This window comes from Papio anubis, chromosome 13, assembly GCF_008728515.1.
Source record: "Papio anubis isolate 15944 chromosome 13, Panubis1.0, whole genome shotgun sequence".
Classification (NCBI taxonomy): Eukaryota; Metazoa; Chordata; class Mammalia; order Primates; family Cercopithecidae; genus Papio; species Papio anubis.
Window position 1 is genome coordinate 98,313,015 of NC_044988.1, and position 17,789 is coordinate 98,330,803.

The 17,789-nt window shown below is 38.5% G+C and overlaps 1 protein-coding gene across 2 annotated transcripts in view; it reads right to left on the minus strand.

Moving 5' to 3' along the window:
• Positions 1-1,919: 1,919 nt before the first annotated feature.
• The window catches only part of LOC116270077 (E3 ubiquitin-protein ligase Arkadia-like), a 46,982-nt gene continuing 31,112 nt past the window's right edge, over positions 1,920-17,789 (minus strand). The window contains exons 3-6 of one of the 2 annotated variants that reach the window (XM_031654619.1): positions 17,280-17,406; positions 13,476-13,639; positions 10,796-10,990; positions 1,920-2,351 (exon numbers count right to left, since the gene is read on the minus strand). In XM_031654619.1, the coding sequence (XP_031510479.1) occupies positions 2,017-2,351; positions 10,796-10,990; positions 13,476-13,639; positions 17,280-17,406 (821 nt within the window). In that variant the 3' untranslated portion in view covers positions 1,920-2,016. Of the gene's footprint in view, positions 2,352-10,660; positions 10,991-13,475; positions 13,640-17,279; positions 17,407-17,789 lie in introns of those variants that run through there. The other variant, XM_031654620.1, reaches the window with a different exon arrangement.

Below are 17,789 nucleotides of genomic sequence, written 5' to 3' on the forward strand. Positions count from 1 at the left end.
CGCCCAGGCTGGAGTGCAATGGTGTGATCTCAGTTCACTGCAACCTCCACCTCCCAGGTTCAAGCGATTCTCCTGCCTCAGCCTCCCGAATACCTGGGATTACAGGCATGTGCCACCACGCCCAGCTAATTTTTGTATTTTTAGTAGACATGGGGTTTCACCATGTTGGTCAGACTGCTCTCGAACTCCTGATCTCGTGATCCACCCACTTTGGCCTCCCAGAGTGCTGGGATTACAGGCATGAGCCACTGCACCCAGCCCTTATTAATTATTTTTAATCCGTCAGACCCAGAAGACATACCATCAAAATTTTAAAAGATGAGGCAAGTACTTTAGGAAAGGTCAGGTGACATAGAAAAGCAGTAGCTTGGCCGGGCATGGTGGCTTAATGCCTGTAATCCTAGGCAAGAAGAGTGAGATTCCGTTTCAAAAAAACAAAAACAAAACAAAAAACAACAACTTCGCAGTCTTGCTCTGTTGCCCAGGCTGGAGTGCAGTGGCGTGATCTTGGCTCACTGCAACCTCTACCTCTAAGGTTAAAGTGATTCTCCTGCCTCAGCCTTCCAAGTAGCTAGGACTACAGGTACACGCCACCACACCCAGTTAATTTTTGTATTTTTAGTAGAAACGGGGTTTCACCATGTTGGCCAGGCTGGTCTTGAACTCCTGACCTCAGGTGATCCACTTGCCTTGGCCTCCCAAAGTGCTGGGATTACAGGCGTGAGCCACCATGCCGGCCTCTTTGACTTTTTTTGCAGCACTTTTTTCCTGGAATATTATATGTCAAAATTACAACTTTTCTCTGAAATTACATTTTTTGTTTTGTTATTTATTTGTTTTTGTTTTTGTTTTTTTTGAGATGGCATCTCACTCTGTCGCCCAGGCTGGAGTGCAATGGTGTGATCTTGGCTCACTGCAACCTCCATCTCCCGGGTTCAAGCGATTCTCCTTCCTCAGCCTCCCGATTTGCAACACCCACACTTGTATTACAATCATACATGGAAGTGACATAACAAAAGTTAAAGGAGCATGGAACATCGGACTTCTTTTACTCCATGTGATCGCCAATACTAACTTAATATTATTTGACATTTTGCGAACTCACTAATAATACCAACTAATTTAATTATAATTTTTTGCTGACATTTTGATTCTCCATAAACTGAAAACCTCATCTGCTCCTGAGAAAACATGCTACAGGTCTGCATGTGAGAAGGCTGTTTATTTCTAGATGAGTGAAGGTTATAGTGAACTCTAGAGTAGGAGGTAAAAGGGGAAAAACTGGGAGAATTTTCCAATTTTTCATGAATTAGCCTAACACTAGAGTTTCAACAATTTGTTTAAAATAAGATCCCAAAGATCAGATTCAACTGTATTTAACTAAAAACATCAAAAACCATTCCAGAATTTTAAAAAAATAGTGATTTTTAGATTATGTATCAGTTTTGATTACCTACATCCTTGGTCCGTTCAATTAGTTGTAATAATTCAGTCCATCTGAAAATCCCAGAGACTTAATTAAAAAGAAATCACAGACCACAAAATTAGGCCATTTTTGAATGTAAGAATGTGACTAATTCAGTGTATAAAATCTATCCCTAGGGGTTTTTTCTCCTCCTGAAGCCACCACAACTAAAAAAGAAAGGTGGGTTGGTTTTAACTCAAGTAATTACTACCTCATGCTGGGTTTTCCAGTCATCTAAAACAGGAAGAAGGGGAAGGGAAAGAAGAAAGGAAAGGGAGGGAATGAAGGGGAAGAGGAAAGGGAAGAGAGGGAAGTAAGGAGAGAGAGGGAAGGAAGGAGGGAAAGAGAGAAAGGAAACAGAGGAAGAAGGGGAAGGAGTTAAAAAAAAAAGAGGAACGGAGGGAGGGAGGGAAGAAAGCAGGGAGAGAAATGCAGGGAGGGAAGAGAGACAGGAATGAGGGAAGAGGGAGAGAGAGAAAAGGGAGAAGGAGAGAGAAAGAGAAATGGGAGGCCAGAGGGAGAGACAAGGGAGGCAGGAAAGAAAGACTGACTCAAATTCCACATACCTGTTCATGATAGCTGGTACCAGAACTACTATTTGCTCCACAAGGTGCTTGTACTTGTGGAGGTCTTTCCACAGGGCAAGCAGGATCACTAAAGGAGGGAGAAACTGGGACAGCTGGGTGGGGAGTATGGTGGTGGTGGTGATGATGTTGAAAATGGTGACCATGCTGCTGAAAGCAACTTGTATGAGGATGTCCTAATGCATGGTGGTTCTGTGACGACCCTCCACATGGTGAGTGCTGGGGACAGCAGGAAGGTAACCTTGGCATTGCAGGAGGGCCAGTTTCCGTTACAGCACTAGATGTAGTTCTCCTTGAGTCATCTTGAAACAGAAAAAAATGCACAGAATAATCAAATCATGAAATATCACTGTGTAAAAAAATAAGTATGGGGTATAAATAATTAATAAATGTTTAGTAAATTCAAATCTCCGTAAATAATGTGATAGTGCCACATTCTTTTTTTTTTTTGAGACGGAGTCTCGCTCTTGTTGCCCAGGTTGGAGTGCAATGGTGCCATCTCGGCTCAGCAAAACCTCCGCCTGGGTTAAAGCGATTCTCCTTCCTCAGCCTCCTGAGTAGCTGGAATTACAGGCATACGCCTCCAGGTCTGGCTAATTTTGTATTTTTAGTACAGATGGGGTTTCTCCATGTTGGTCAGGCCGGTCTTGAACTCCCAACCTCAGGTGATCCACCCGCCTTGGCCTCCCAAAGTGCTGGGATTACAGGCATGAGCCACCACGCCCAGCCAATAGTGCCACATTCTTAACATATACATCATATGATTTTAGGTAGTGGTCTTCATTGGGATTTTCCCGAAACTAAATTTTTCAGGAGGCTCATATTTACTGTGATGTGTAAGTATGGCAATAGATCATGTTTTCCTAGGGCGTAACAAATGATTTCTTACAAGTAAAATTGCATTTTAAAAGTTTAAAAATACCACGAGTCCTTCCACTATATGCTACAAAGCAAATGCTCTTCCCCTGAGCTCCATGAACCCCTAACATCATAAATCATTCCTAAATAATGCAGACAGCCATGTACTTCTTAAAATCTCACCTTCTTAAGACACAGCCACCCAAGTCAGAGTGTACCTGGCTGAGTCTCTCTATCCGCCAACCTTTTTTTTTTTTTTTTTTAAAAGACTGGGTCTCACTCTGTCACCCAGGCTGGAGTACAGTGGCTTGATCTTGGCTCACTGCAACCTCCACCTCCCAGGCTCAACAGGTTCTCCTGCCTCAGCCTCCTAAGTAGCTGGGGCCATAGCCACAAAGCACCATGCCCAGCTAATTTTTGTATTTTTTTCTAGAGATGAGATTTTGCCACATTGCCCAGGCTGGCCTCGAGCTCCTTCCTGAGCTCAGGTGATCAGCCCACCGTGGCATCCCAAAGTGCTTAGATTACAGGCGTAAGCCACCATGTCTGGACCAGAATCCTTTTTCTTTCCTTTTGATGCTATACAATAGAATATAAGAAATGATCAGACTCTAACACTTGGAAAATAAAATGTGCTTTATAATAATCTAGTGACTTAGTGTCACATCGTGGGGAAAGAAGCATGGAGTCAAATGAATCTGGGTTCTCATCTGGGACCTTTCTTTAGCAATGTGACCTTAGAAAAGTTATTTAATCTCCTTTTCATCTATAAAATGTGGTAATAAAATTGCCTTGCACGGTTGTTAGAAGATAGACGTCTTGATATAAAACACGAGTCCTGATTATGCTCTCTGCCACATGCCCAGTTATTTTGAAGGTATGTTCTTCTATGACAGAAGAACTGCAAAAGTATCCCCTGTAAGTCTGTGTCAGTGTTTCAAACTCATTTAAAACCCAGAAACTTTTCCTCAAACTAAATATTATATGGAAACTATATAAAAGAGATTTAAAAAAACTGAAGCCTCTGATTAAATTATAAGAGTGAAGAGCCTAAAGCCAAATCCTTGCCCTGCTGCCACCCTTAAACCCCCACTCTGACTCTGAGGCATCTCCTCAGAATCCTCAGAATTCTGGAACATTACTGTCCTAGCCTTGATTTTGGAGTACCCAAGAGTAGGGATACCTTGCTCCTATGTGGCTCAAAGTACCTAGCTAATCTCTTCTGGGCCAATATATCAATTAGGAATCTTCTGCTTATTTACAAATAAAATAAAAATCCAACCAAAACAGCTTAAACAATAAAGGGAATTATGGGCTCACATAAATGAACCCGGGTAGGGGGGTGCTTCAGATTGCTTGATAAGATTCCAGCAAATTTCCCTAAAATTCTCCTGGCTCTGCCCTCTCTTACATGTCCTATCCTGCCTTTCCTGATTCTCATCTCTTCAAGGTCTGTGCTCTAACCTCTGTTACCCAGTAGCTCTAATCTAAATTTCTGTATATTCGTTTTTTCCAAGTTCCTAGTCTGGCCTATGGGGGCTAATCTCCCAACCCTTTTGTAAAGGTTCTTAACCTGGGAACTCGAATTCACGGGTCTGTGAACTTGGACGGAAGAAAAATACAAACTGTCACTAACCTCTAATTGCCCTGAGAATTATGTTAAATATTGTAATTTGTAATAATAACAAAGACAACAAATTATCTACTTTTTAAAACAAATAATAGCAGTTCCAAAGTCAGTTCTATAATTACGTTACTTTCATTCACTTGTATTCCAAATGTGTTGAATAACCTGGACAGTGTTAAAACTAGCCTATCAGGAACTGACCGTGATCAACAGTGTCTTAGGGCTATGCTGAACCCAACATTAAGTAACTGTTTCCTATAAATTACAATATGTATAGCAATTATTCATTATTACAGTAGCTTTACTTGCTACAGCATTTTCAGGGTTTTATCTTAGTCCCTATGTAAAAGTGTTATACAAGTCAATATCATTTATTGTGTATTACATCAGGAAAAAAGGTTGAAAACCTTTGAGACACTAAGCTCACTCACTAGGATACACTAAATTACCTTCATGGTTCCTTCCAACTCTGACACTGTAATTTTACAAACCAAGTTACCTGAGGATTACGTGTGACTCAAAAAGTCAGGGTATGAGTTTATAACCATCACTAAAGTGATGGATATGACACACATCTGTTCAGAAATAGCTTGTCATCTTTTACCTTTGAGCATTTTGAATATAAAAATCAGATTGAGAGAAGAGGAAGCACAATGACTATAATGTATTTAAGGCTGAACACATACTTAAGGTGTAAAATCATTAACAGTATGGCTTCAAAAAAAAGACTGACCTTTTAGCTTTACTTCCTAGGCAACAGATTTGGCTTCCAATTAAATAGTCTATTTTCCTATAGTCCAGAACCTCTTTGTTTCTCAAATAGGCTTGCATCCGAAAGTAAAGACAACCAATTAGCTTCTCATTCAAGAGTTACTACCCAAATAAAATTGCCATAAATTAGAGGTAAAATACAAAGACATACGATTCAGTAAATAAAACACTTCCTTTTCTATTATAATAAACCCATAGAGGGCCCACTAAAAATGAGACAATCATGAACCTGCATCAGGGAAATTAACTCCACAGCCCAGTGACAATAATTTAGTTAAAGTGCCTCCTAGGAGTGCCTTCAGTAACTCTAACAGGATTACCGAGATGCAGGCATGACTTTAATCATTCATTCAACAGTCTTACACACAATAAAGTCGCGGTAAAAGATCTACAAAAGGGGCCGGACTTGGTGGCTCATGTCTGTAATCCCACCACTTTGTGAGGCAGAGGCGGGCGGATCACGACATCAGGAGATTGAGACCATCCTGGCTAACACGGTGAAACCCCATCTCTACTAAAAATACAAAAATTAGTCGGGCATGGTGGCGGGCACCTGTAATCCCGGCCACTCGGGAGGCTGAGGCAGGAGAATGGTGTGAACCCGGGAGGCAGAGTTTGCAGTGAGCCGAGATGGCGCCACTGCCCTCCAGCCTGGGTGACACAGCGAGACTCCGTCTCAAAAAACAAACAAACAAGCAAACAAACAAAAAGATCTACAAAAGGCACTGGATAATACAACGGTGAAAATGAAAAGTCCTGGCCTTTAACATAACTTACAGTAAGGTCTGCCTTTGCTGTTTTTATCTTTAGCAACCAGAAACTTGCTTGCACAATGTAGGTGGCTCAATAAGCGCTTTCTATATTTAAGTTAAATTCACAAGGGAAAAGCAGCATGCAATCATGTAGCTAAGTACCAAGAAGAGAAACACTTGCTCTTTGGCCCTTAAGGAGCTCATCATCAAGCATGGAGACAATTTAGGATACAAATCAACCAATATTAGAACAGAAGCACTGGGTTCTAGCATAGCATAAAGCAATGCTGCCCCCAATATCTGGCAATGCCTGGAGACATTTTTGGTTGTCACAATCAGAGGGGAGGTGATGTTACTAGAATTTAGAGGCTAGAAACCAAGGATGCTGCTAAATATCCTGTAATGCACAGTCCTTCCCCACCTCCCACTGTAAGAACTATCTGGCCCAAAGTCAATAATAGTGCCAAGGTTGAGAAATCTTGGCATAAAGGCGAAAAGGAGAGGTGCCACGCCAGATTGCCTAGGTTTGAATTCTTGTTCCACTATCATATAATCTTGGATATGTTATTTCACCTGTAGAATGAGAAGAGTAATAAAATCTCCCTCATTGGTTACTGCAAAACTCAGTTATTATAGGTAAATCCACCGGCCTACATTATAGGCTCAACAAATGTTAGCTATTGTTATTCACTACAGTGTAAGCTCTGTTAGAACAAAAATTTATCTGTTTTGTTCCCACTACCTAGAACAGTGCTTGACATATAGTGTGCAATCAATAAATATGTGTTAAACAAATGAATATATAGGATATCATGTATGCATAACACAAGGACCACATGGAGAGGTCAGGCAGATAATGAGCTGTTTGTGGCACATTGAGTTTGAACTGACTGCAGAATGGTCCAGGACAGATGTCCAAGAAGCAACTGGATATGAAAGTCTAAAATGGCCAGGCATGGTGGCTCACGACTGTAATCCCAGCACTTCGGAAAGCTGAGGCAAGTGAATTGCTTGAGTCCAGGAGTTCAAGACCAGCCTGGGCAACATGGCAAAACTCTATCTCTACAAAAAATACATAAATTGACCAGGTGTGGTGAAGTGTAGACTACTTGTGGGGCTACTTGTGGGGCTAATGCAGGAGGATCACTTGAGCCTGGAAAGTGGAGGCTGCAGTGAGCCTGTACTCCAGCCTACGTGACAAAGCAAGACCCTGTCTCGAATAAAAAAAAAAAAAAAAAAAAAGACGTTTAAAACAAATACAGTGGTCAAAAACACAGAAGAGAGAGTCATCAGCATACTAGTGATAGGTGACAACACTTACAGTAATGAAATGGGCTAGTGAGAAGGATGAGAACACAGTCCTGGGAAGAAAACGAATTATGAAAAGGAGACTATTGTTAGATTTTATAAGATCATGTTTATTCATTATGAAAGGAGTCAGAAGCCCATTAGAGGAAAGAGTTTAGTGTGACAAAAATACACTTAAATGTACATAGACATAACACAAGTGTACATGCGCATGTACTAAGGAAATGAAACCAGAGAAGATGCTGAAGACACAGGGAAGATATCAGTTGAAGCAAGGTTAAGGACAAAGGAAAGGATAAGAGGTAGAGCACAGATAAAGGAACTGGAAGGGACAGGAAAGAGTTAGGAGACTGGGAATTAGTAGAGGAGGTCAGGTAGAGAGCCACAAAAGTTTATATGGAGGCGTTGGAAGTTGCAGGAGTTCATGCTTAAGAACTTCCATTTATTCATTTTTTAAAATTTCCCCTGGGGAATGAAAACCTTGAGGAAAAGAAGAGTGTTTTGAAATAGGCACTTAGTGGAAGGAAAGGGAACTGATCAAGATATCTGATCAAGATTTCCTATAGAAAGCCCAGGATTAGAAACCATAAATTTATGGAGGAACTTGGATAAGTGTGAAGCTAGATGGCTTGAATGTGAGGGTTGGAAATATTCAAAGAGGTACAAGATAAGAACAGGTGGTGGAGAAAATAGTTGAACTAATGTTCCATAGTGTCCTGGAAGGAAATGGACCTTAAGAGAGGCCCATTTAGGACTGTAGCCAAGATGCTCAGAAATTAAATCTGATTTGTAAATGAATGCGGATTTACATATAAAAGTTTTCGGACTATTCTGAAATAAAGTTGGGACTGTATCACATAAAATGTATATAAGAATAATGCTACAGATAGACCAAGTGTGGTAGCTCACACCTGTAATCCCAGCACTTCCGGAGGCTGAGGCAGGTGGATTGTTCGAGCCCAGGAGACTGAGGCCAGTGTGGGCAACACGGCAACATGGCAAAACCTCCCATCTCTACAAAATTACAAAAATTAGCCGGGCGTGGTGGTGCATGCCTGTGGTCCCCCAGCTAGTCAGGAGGATCACTTGAGCCTGGGAGGCGGAGACTGCAGTGAGCCAAGATTGCACCACTGCACACGGACCTGGGCAAGAGAGTCAGGCCCTGTCTCACAGAAAAAAAAAAAAAAAGAATAATGCTACATAAAGCTATAACAGGAGACAGGCGTCAATGAGAAGTCAAATCCCTGCCTCAAAGATTATTACAGTTTTGTCAAGGTACTTAACTTCTCAGGTTTCCTCATGTCTGAAATGGTAAGAGAAATGCCAACATCAATAACTTTTTTACTTTTTGAAACAGGGTCTTGCTCTGTCAGCCGGGCTGGAGTGCAGTGGTGCCATCGAGGATCACTGCAGCCTCGACTTCTCAGGATCACATGATATACTCCTGACTCAGTCTCTGAGTAGCTGGGACTACAGGTGTGTGTCACCACGCCTCGCTAATTTCTGCAATTTTCTTTTTTTGTTTGTTTGTTTGCTTTTGTTTTCTTTTTTTCAAAGGAGACAAGGTTTCACCATGTTGTGTAGGCTGGTCTCAAACTCCTGGGCTCAAGTGATCCGCCTGCCCTGGCTTCCCAAAGAGCTGGGATTACAGGTGGGAGTCTCACCACGTCAAGGATTTTTTTTTTTTTTAAAGAGTTAAAATATATACAATATTATATAAGATACCCAAGTAACAAGCTAAGTGAAGAGTATGTACTCAACAAATGAAATAAAAGCCCATTTGATTTCTGCCTACATTTTTTCAGAGAACGTACTTAAAAGACACCCCTACTGGGCACAGAGGTTCACACCTGTAGTCCTAGCTACTTGGGAGGCTGAGGGAGGAGGATCACCTGAGCCTGGAACTTCAAGACTAGCCTGGGCCAAAAAAATAAAAAAGACACTCCTGGGAAATCTCTTTGAGAATGTTTCTTAGTGCTGCCCTCAGTTTTCCAGAGGAGAGAGTACTTCCTGATCCAGCCACACGTAGTTTTCTAATCTGTTAGATGTAAATTACATGAATATTAAAAGAATTAAATGAGACACTATTAAAAGCAAAAAGTGATAGAAAATATAAGATGGTTTCATTATTAATGGTGATTTAGTCAATCCACAAGCTACAGGGTCTACAGTGTCCCTAGTGGTAAGCAGTTAGCAAGTTCCTATCTCTGTACCATTATAAGTCTCAGTTAAACAAATGATACGAGAGAGAGCCAGAGATATCATTGCTAATTGAAACATAAGAACTATCTTGAGATAAGAGCTAAAACTGTAAAGAAAACTCCGGAATAAATATTTGTAACCCTGGATTAGGCAATGGTTTCTTAGATATGACACCAAAAGAAACAACAATAACCAAAAAACCCCAGAAAATGGACATCATCAAAATTTTAAAAACTCCCATGCTCATTCTCAATTATTTTGGGAAGATACCTAAGGAGTGGACTTAGTGCATCCAACGGTAACTCCATTTAACTTTCTGAGGAACCATCAAAGTGTTTTCCTCAGCAGTTGCACCATTTTGCATTCCTACCAGCAATTCACAAGGGTTCCAATTTCTCTGCATCCTTGCCAAGACTGGTGATTTTGTATTTTTGTTTGTGTTGTAATTAGAGACACACTAGTGGGGTGCAAAGTGGTATCTCATTGGGGTTTTCATTTGCATTTCCCTAACGATTAGTGATGTTGAGCACCTTGTGCTTCTCGGTCATTTGTATAACTTCTTCAGAAATATCTATTCAAATCCTGCCTCATTTTAAAATTGGGTTGTCTTTCTGTTAGGTTGGGGCTTTTTGTTTGTTTTTACTTTTTTATTTTTTAAATATAAATAGAGATAGGGTTTCACCACGTTGGCCAGGCTGGTCTCGAACTCCTGCCCTCAAGTGATCCTCCTGCCTCAACCTCCCAAATACTGGAATTACAAGCATGAGCCACCACACCCAACCTGTTGGGCTGTTTTAAGAGTGCTTTGTAGATTCTGGTTTCTAAATTGCTTATCAGATATAGGATTTGCAATATTTTTCTTTCCCCCATTCTGTAGGCTGTCTTTCACTATCTTGATAGCGTCCTTCAATGCACGAAAGTTTTAAATTTTGATGAAGTTCAACTTATCTACTTTTGGTTTTGTTGCTCATGCTTTTGGTGTCAGCCACTTACTTCTCCCCAAGCTCTCTTATTTGAGGTATAATACTCTGGTCACATATAGCATACAAACTCAAATATGAAATCAGCCTAATTATAGTAAAGACTATCTTGATAACATACGAAGTTTACTATAACGTAAGAATACCCGCTTATTAACATAGCTAAAATCTTAGACTTAAAAACAATAATATTTTCCCTAACAAAAGTAATGACAAAAAGTCTCCCCTCCCCCACTTTTTTTACATACCTCCTATAGAAGTGCCAGTGGTACTATTGCTTGTAAGAGTAGCTGAAGTCTCTGACACTGTGGAAGGTTGGCTACTGGTGACAGCTGAAGCAGTATCAGAGGCCTGCTCAGAGGTAGATGGATTTGAATTGTTAATGGAAGCGCTAGTAGCTTGTGATTCCATTCTTGCAGAAGTGGTTGGTACTACAGTAGGTTCTACAAAATACAAAACGTCAACTTAGCATTTCAAAACAAATTAGATAAAGGGTTATATTTTAATCTAAGCTAATGTGTTTATAATTATTAAATAACAAAACTTTAAAAATACAAGCTCTCTAATAACATACAGTAAAGAAAGCTTTCATAAAGCTAAACTGCAATATCAAACTGACAAGTTAACAAAATATGACCACATTTTTAAAAATTCAACACTGATATGCATATTTCAATAATTTAGGTAATTTAATAGTTTTTCAGGTAGCTTCTAAATAAGTTGTCTGATCTATAACAAAGAAGAGTAAAAGGAAAGTAAAAGTTCCTTGCTATGCACATACACATGATCACAAGCTGTCAGAATAGTGTTACAAACCATAATGTGTCTGGCACAATATGGATTCTAGGGTAAGACTGCCTGGATAGCAATATTGATTTCACTACTGACAGTATGAATATAAATAAGTTACTTAACCATTCTCCATTTCCTCATCTGTAGAACTGGGAAAGTATCAGAATTTCTTAATAGAACTGTCATTAGGATGAACTGAGATCACATACTTTGTATGATGCTTTACAGACAGCAATCACTTAACATTAGCTATGATTTCTAATATCTGTTTTAATCTTCTTTCCATGCCTTTTATATGTTTTCCAAAGAAAATTTTGTAAATACTAATATTCACCAGTGCTTTCTAATAAAAATTAACATTTTTCCATCAGAAAGTAAAAGAAATTTCAGGTAGACTTCAACTTACAAGTAAGTTTCAAAGAACTAAGTTTAAAATGGTTGCTTAAAATTGAGAACAATGGGAATAAATCCATCCAAAGCATAGTCACAACAATTAAACCTGAAAATAAGGGAGTCTCTTAATGTGCTATGGAATGAGAGGGTTGACTTTCTATACAATACACTATGGTAAGCTAATTCCTTAGGCACAAATAATAACTGTGAGTCTATATGGGACACTTTGAATGAGGGTGTGTCCAAATGTATATGCAAATTGCTTGTACATAAAAAAGGGGGAAAAGAACTTCTGTTTATTTGTAAATAGTTTAACTAGTGTTTCTCAACCTTGGCAATACTAACATTTTGGGCTAGACAATATTTTGTTCGTTGGCGAGGAGATATGCACTGTGAACTGTACAATGTTTAGCGACAACCATGGTCTCTATCCATCAGATGTCAGTAGCAACCTCCCCTAACTGTGAAAACCAAAAATGTCTCCAGACACTGCCAAATATCACTTGGGGGAGAAAACTGCCCCTATTTGAGAACCACTGGTCTGATGTACTTAGTTTTGGATTTATTTTTAATAAGAGAGAAGAAGCCTTCCACTGAGAAAAACTAGTGGGGGAAAGGGAGCATCTACTGATCACTGGAATACTTTTAACCCAGCAAAGTGTAAATTCTGGTTCAACTTACTGTAATGTGGAAACGGCTACTCTATCACCTTCTCCTACTTACCGGCTAGCAGGTGTCACATTGGAACACAAACAGAAAGTTTCCAAAATAGTCACCCTATATTTAATTAACTCTCATCATTAATCCCTATTACATTAACCACTGTCTTACAGATAATTTATGGTGTTTCAAAACAAAAACGAAGAGACTGTTGAATGAAAGGCAAACAGTTGTTTATCTCTTCATAAACAACTGAGTACTGATACTCTGAAAGTTAAGACCACCAAAACTGCAAATAGACCATAGAAGAGCTGATTGCATATGGCCTCCAACTCTTTCGACCTACCTGATATATTCTTTGCCCAATTTATAGCTAACTCCCAAACCTAACAAACTCATATATGGCTTATCGTTTTCCTTTTGGGAAATTATGATTGACCATTTCCTAAGATATAACTAATAATACCTCAAGATGATTCTTAATATGCGGGCAAATTCGCATATGTATTCATTCATATATTCATAAATCCCACCACTTTTCCTAATGTCTGTATTCCAACTCTGGTTTTGTTTCCTCAGTTACTTGGGTACAGCTGTAAGCCAAAATACAATACAAAAAATGAGCAGCACAAAAAGGTATCAATAATATTGAAGGATAACATAACCTTTAAAAGTAAAATTAGACATTTCAAATAGCCAGTATTAGTCATTTAAAATTCAGTTATACTGCTTTTGTGTTTATATTTAAAAAGTGCTGCTTCTACTTTTTCATGGCAAGTTAAAGACAATCATATTACAAATCAAACTAAACTAGTTTGAGCTAACCTCAAACTACCATTTGTAAAAATATTTTTTCCTGAGAAAATAGCTAGCAAGTATTGAAACAATAACCACAAAGAATTTTATGTAAATTTACAAGCGTAGGATATTATATCAATTAAAAACTTGAGATTTAAAAATCTGACAATTTCCCTGTAGTTTAAAAATACATTACCAGTAAGCAGAAGGGGTTTCTAGCATATTAAAAGATTTCCTTTTATCAAACTCCTTTTATAATTTTCTACTGTTACTACTTCAATTTACCATCTTCATCAACGGTAAGGTCCACAACTTCTGCTGCATTCTGCCTCAAGGGCTGTATAACAGTAGAAATCCTACTGCGGTTCCGTGGCTCCTGTGGCCGACTTGCATGAGAACTTGAACCCTGGCTCCAGTGAGATCTGGAGTGTCCAAGGGTTGAACGAGACCTTAAATGACATCAATATTAAGTTAGTAAATATAAATAAAGAATTATTAGTCACCACAAAAACCCATAAGCCTTTCTTACTAAATGTTACATTTTTCATACAAAATTTCTCCAGAGAAATAATCGTAATAGAATTAAAAATCATGACTAGCACAATGTCTGGCACTCAGTAAACTTTGCTGAATGAATCACCGACTAATTGACCTAAGAATATAAGAAATGCTATGTTGTACCAATTATTAGTGTAAAATACAGGATTCTGTTTCAAGAATGCTACTCTCTCTTCCACGGTTACTTTGGGTATTTACCCAGGTTATAATAAACTGTTTACATTTTCAGTTAATAGTTAAAATTATTCACCATAGGTAAAGGAATAAAAATAACATCCTACACATTTAATAATATCCACAAGGTCTTGTATGTTTAGCTCAGGACAGATTTGCAAAACATTGCTTTAGGAGTCCTAAACCAAGCTAAGCTTCTAGTATTGCCATAAAAGAAAACAAAATAATAATAATAATAATAAACAAGCACCAGGGAGATTTCCTGATGTGTAGATGTAAGGATATTCTGATTAGTTTATTAGTTTGGTAGCCACAAGAAATATCATTTGCGTGAGCTACTTTATGCTTTTAAAACATGTGACTGCGAACCCTAAACATCTAACTTCATTTAAGTATGTGTGTGGCATTACACTGGTCTAAATTTACTTACAGGTGTATATACTTTTAAGGACTCAACTACTAAAGATTTGGACTGAGGATATACAGGGATAATATGTAGAATATGCAGTCCTAAGTCTCCAGGAGAAAAAAATAACTCTTTTAGAAAGGTGAGGTCAATAAAACACAAGGGCTTTCTCCTGCTCAAACTAATATAAAACTGCTTATAAGCTTATTGTCAGCATTTATGGAAAATATCTGCAATATAAAAGGTCATCGGGGGTGGGAGCTTAACCATTCAGTAGAGAACTCCAAAGGTCAAAGTGGGTTGAAAATGGCCTCAACATTTACAGCCCAACTTGAACTTCAACGATTATAGAACCTAGAGTTTAAAAAGTTCAAATTCTAAAATAAAATTCTTAAGAAGGAGTATAAAGGTTAATTACGGAGCCACTGTCAAAACAGGATAGCACATATCAGAAACAGTTGTGGTATAGCTTGAGCCATGATAGTAAACAAATGTCATGGGATAAAATGGTTTTATCTGAGGACAGATATCACCATTTAAAATTCTTGAAAAACCAAAAGTCTATGATGAGACTGAGTAGTCTATTATCTCTGGGAAGCTCTTAATAGCTGAAGTAAATTATAGGTCCACTTTGCAGTACTTCTGTGAAAGCCATCATATTCTACTAGATGGAACAACTGCAAAAAAACTGAATGTATGAGGAAATCTCAAGGAGGTATTAGTGGCCACTATGATTAGTAACAACTGTCAAATCCTGACACAAAACTCTAAAACACAGAAATACTCTCTTACATGAAAGAGCCAGGCCGAGCATAGGTGGCTCACGCCTGTAATCCCAGCACTTTGGGAGGCCGAGGTGGGCAGATCACAAGGTCAGGAGTTCGAGACCAGCCTGGCCAATATGGTGAAACCCCGTCTCTACTAAAAATACAAAAAAAAATTAGCCAGGCGTGGTGGCTCATGCCTGTAATCCCAGCTACTCACGAGGCTGAGGCAGGAGAATTGCTTGAACCTGGGAGACGGAGGCTGCGGTGAGCCAAGATGGCGCCACTGCCCTCCAGCCTGGGTGACAGAGGGAGACTCCATCCCAAAAAAATAAATAAATAAGCAAAATAAACGAAAGGGCCAAAACCCAGCTAAACAATAACAAAGTTAATATCTCAGATAACAATAAGGAAATATAAGAATGGGTCATGTACACTGTGGGTCTTTTTCAAGATCATTGTCTATTACTCAGGTAAATGCATCTGCTTGACATCAACCATGTCCAAAACAAGACCTCTAGTCCTACAATGAAAAATGTCTGTAATTTCAGTAGTCCTTACAGCTCATAAAAATTGAGTCAATGTTGTACCAAGCACTATGCACAGTCACAGGATAGGTGTGGTACATAACACTGATTATCGGTTTTACTCAGAGTTGGGGAAAATCATATAAAATTAAAACAAACAAGGATATGTTATAGAATGCTCACTTCCATGCCTTTAGAAGTAGCACTTTGATGCTAAAATGGCAAGTGGAAAAGCATGTTCTAAGTGTTTGTAACAGATGTCAGAAATATGAATATATACTTTTAAAATCAGTAACATATTAACATGCAACAAGCTAATGCACTTCTAAATTCGTTCCAACACAAAAATTAATATTCATCTGTTTATTAGTTTGGTGTATCAAATGTAACAAAGCAACTCTTTATTGCTATTATTACGAATACTTATAATCATCTAAAGTATAAGATGAATGCTGTGTTAGGAGCTGATATTTCACAGGGAAAGTCAAAGTGATAGGAGTTGATATTTCACAGGGACAGTAAAGTGATTCTGAAATAAGGCAACCTCTTTTCCAGTTATTTATAAAAACAGATGAGGATGTTTCATTGATGTGTTAGTTCAGAGCACAGATAAAATTACTAAGTGAAGGACAAAGAGTCAAACAATATGTTTTGAATTAGGGTGCCCTAACACAGTAACAGCACAAGTTTCACTAGTATCAGTGAGTAACATATTGAAACAAGTAGATTCTAACCAAAAGGGCTATTTCAACATCAATACCCCTTAATATTTTTTTCATTTTTAATTTTAATATCATCCCAAATATTTACATACTATTCACATCTAAATTTCAAAGGAGATCAATTCTCCACATCATTAAAAAAATACAATTTGGCCGGGCGCGGTGGCTCAAGCCTATAATCCCAGCACTTTGGGAGGCTGAGGCGGGCGGATCACGAGGTCAGGAGACCGAGACCATCCTGGCTAACACGGTCAAACCCGTCTCTACTAAAAAATACAAAAAATTAGCCGGGCGAGGTGGCGGGCGCCTGTAGTCCCAGCTACTCGGGAGGCTGAGTCAGGAGAATGGCATAAGCCCGGGAGGCGGAACTTGCAGTGAACTGAGATCTGGCCAATGCACTCCAGCCTGGGCGACAGAGCGAGACTCCATCTCAAAATAAATAAATAAATAAACAAATAAAATACAATACAATTTTATAAAACACTAAGTAAAATTACTGTTTATTCAGAGCATTAACTCTTAACTCTCATTGGATACTTGGGGTGCTTTTAAAAAGACTAACCTCTAAAATTCTAGTTCAAATCTGGGAAAGAGTCTAGGCAACAATATAGCTTTATTTTATTATCTCTCCAGGTGAGTTTAAGGCAGCCTGCTTTGAAAACCACAAATCTAGACGGGCTTGGTGGCATGTGCCTACAGTCCCAGTACTATGGAGAATGAGACAAGAGAATCACTGGAGCCAAGGGGCTCAAGTCCAGCCTGGGTAACATAGCAATATTCTGTCTCTTACAAAAAAAAAAAAAAAATCCACTAATCTGATATATGCATACTCAAACTGGGTCTCAAAAAAATAAAAATAATGCAAATATCTGCAGCACAAATAGGTTTAATATTTATATTTAAAATTTCAAAGATTTAATTAAGAATTAAAATCTCACCGATAGCCTTCTCCAACTGTTACAATCTCCACTTCACTATCAGTTGAGGTAACATTAATTTCTTCATTGGCAGTAACCTGGGGAGTGGAGGAAGCTTCTATCACCACAACATCTTCATCAATACTTCCTGGAAACAAAAAGAAAAAAACATTTAAAGGTATCTTCCTGTCAGCTAATTGTTAGGCAGAAATCTTTATTCTGACTTTGAAGACTATGAAATTCATTGCAAAACTAAAAACCTTATCTGTCAAAAAGTTTTTTTAAAAAAATACACAAGGAGCGAAAAACACACATAGTGAAAATGGTAATCACTGTTTTAATCTATACTCCTTTGCATGTTTACTTTCTCTTCTATGGATTTGGTGTATTCATTACAAATGTTCAGTGGTTTCTACATGAATTTGTAAGATCTTACATAGATATTTATCCTGTAATATCTGTAGTATATTATAGATCTTATATATATCATTATATAAGATATTAACCCTTCAATATCACAGAAAAAGTTAT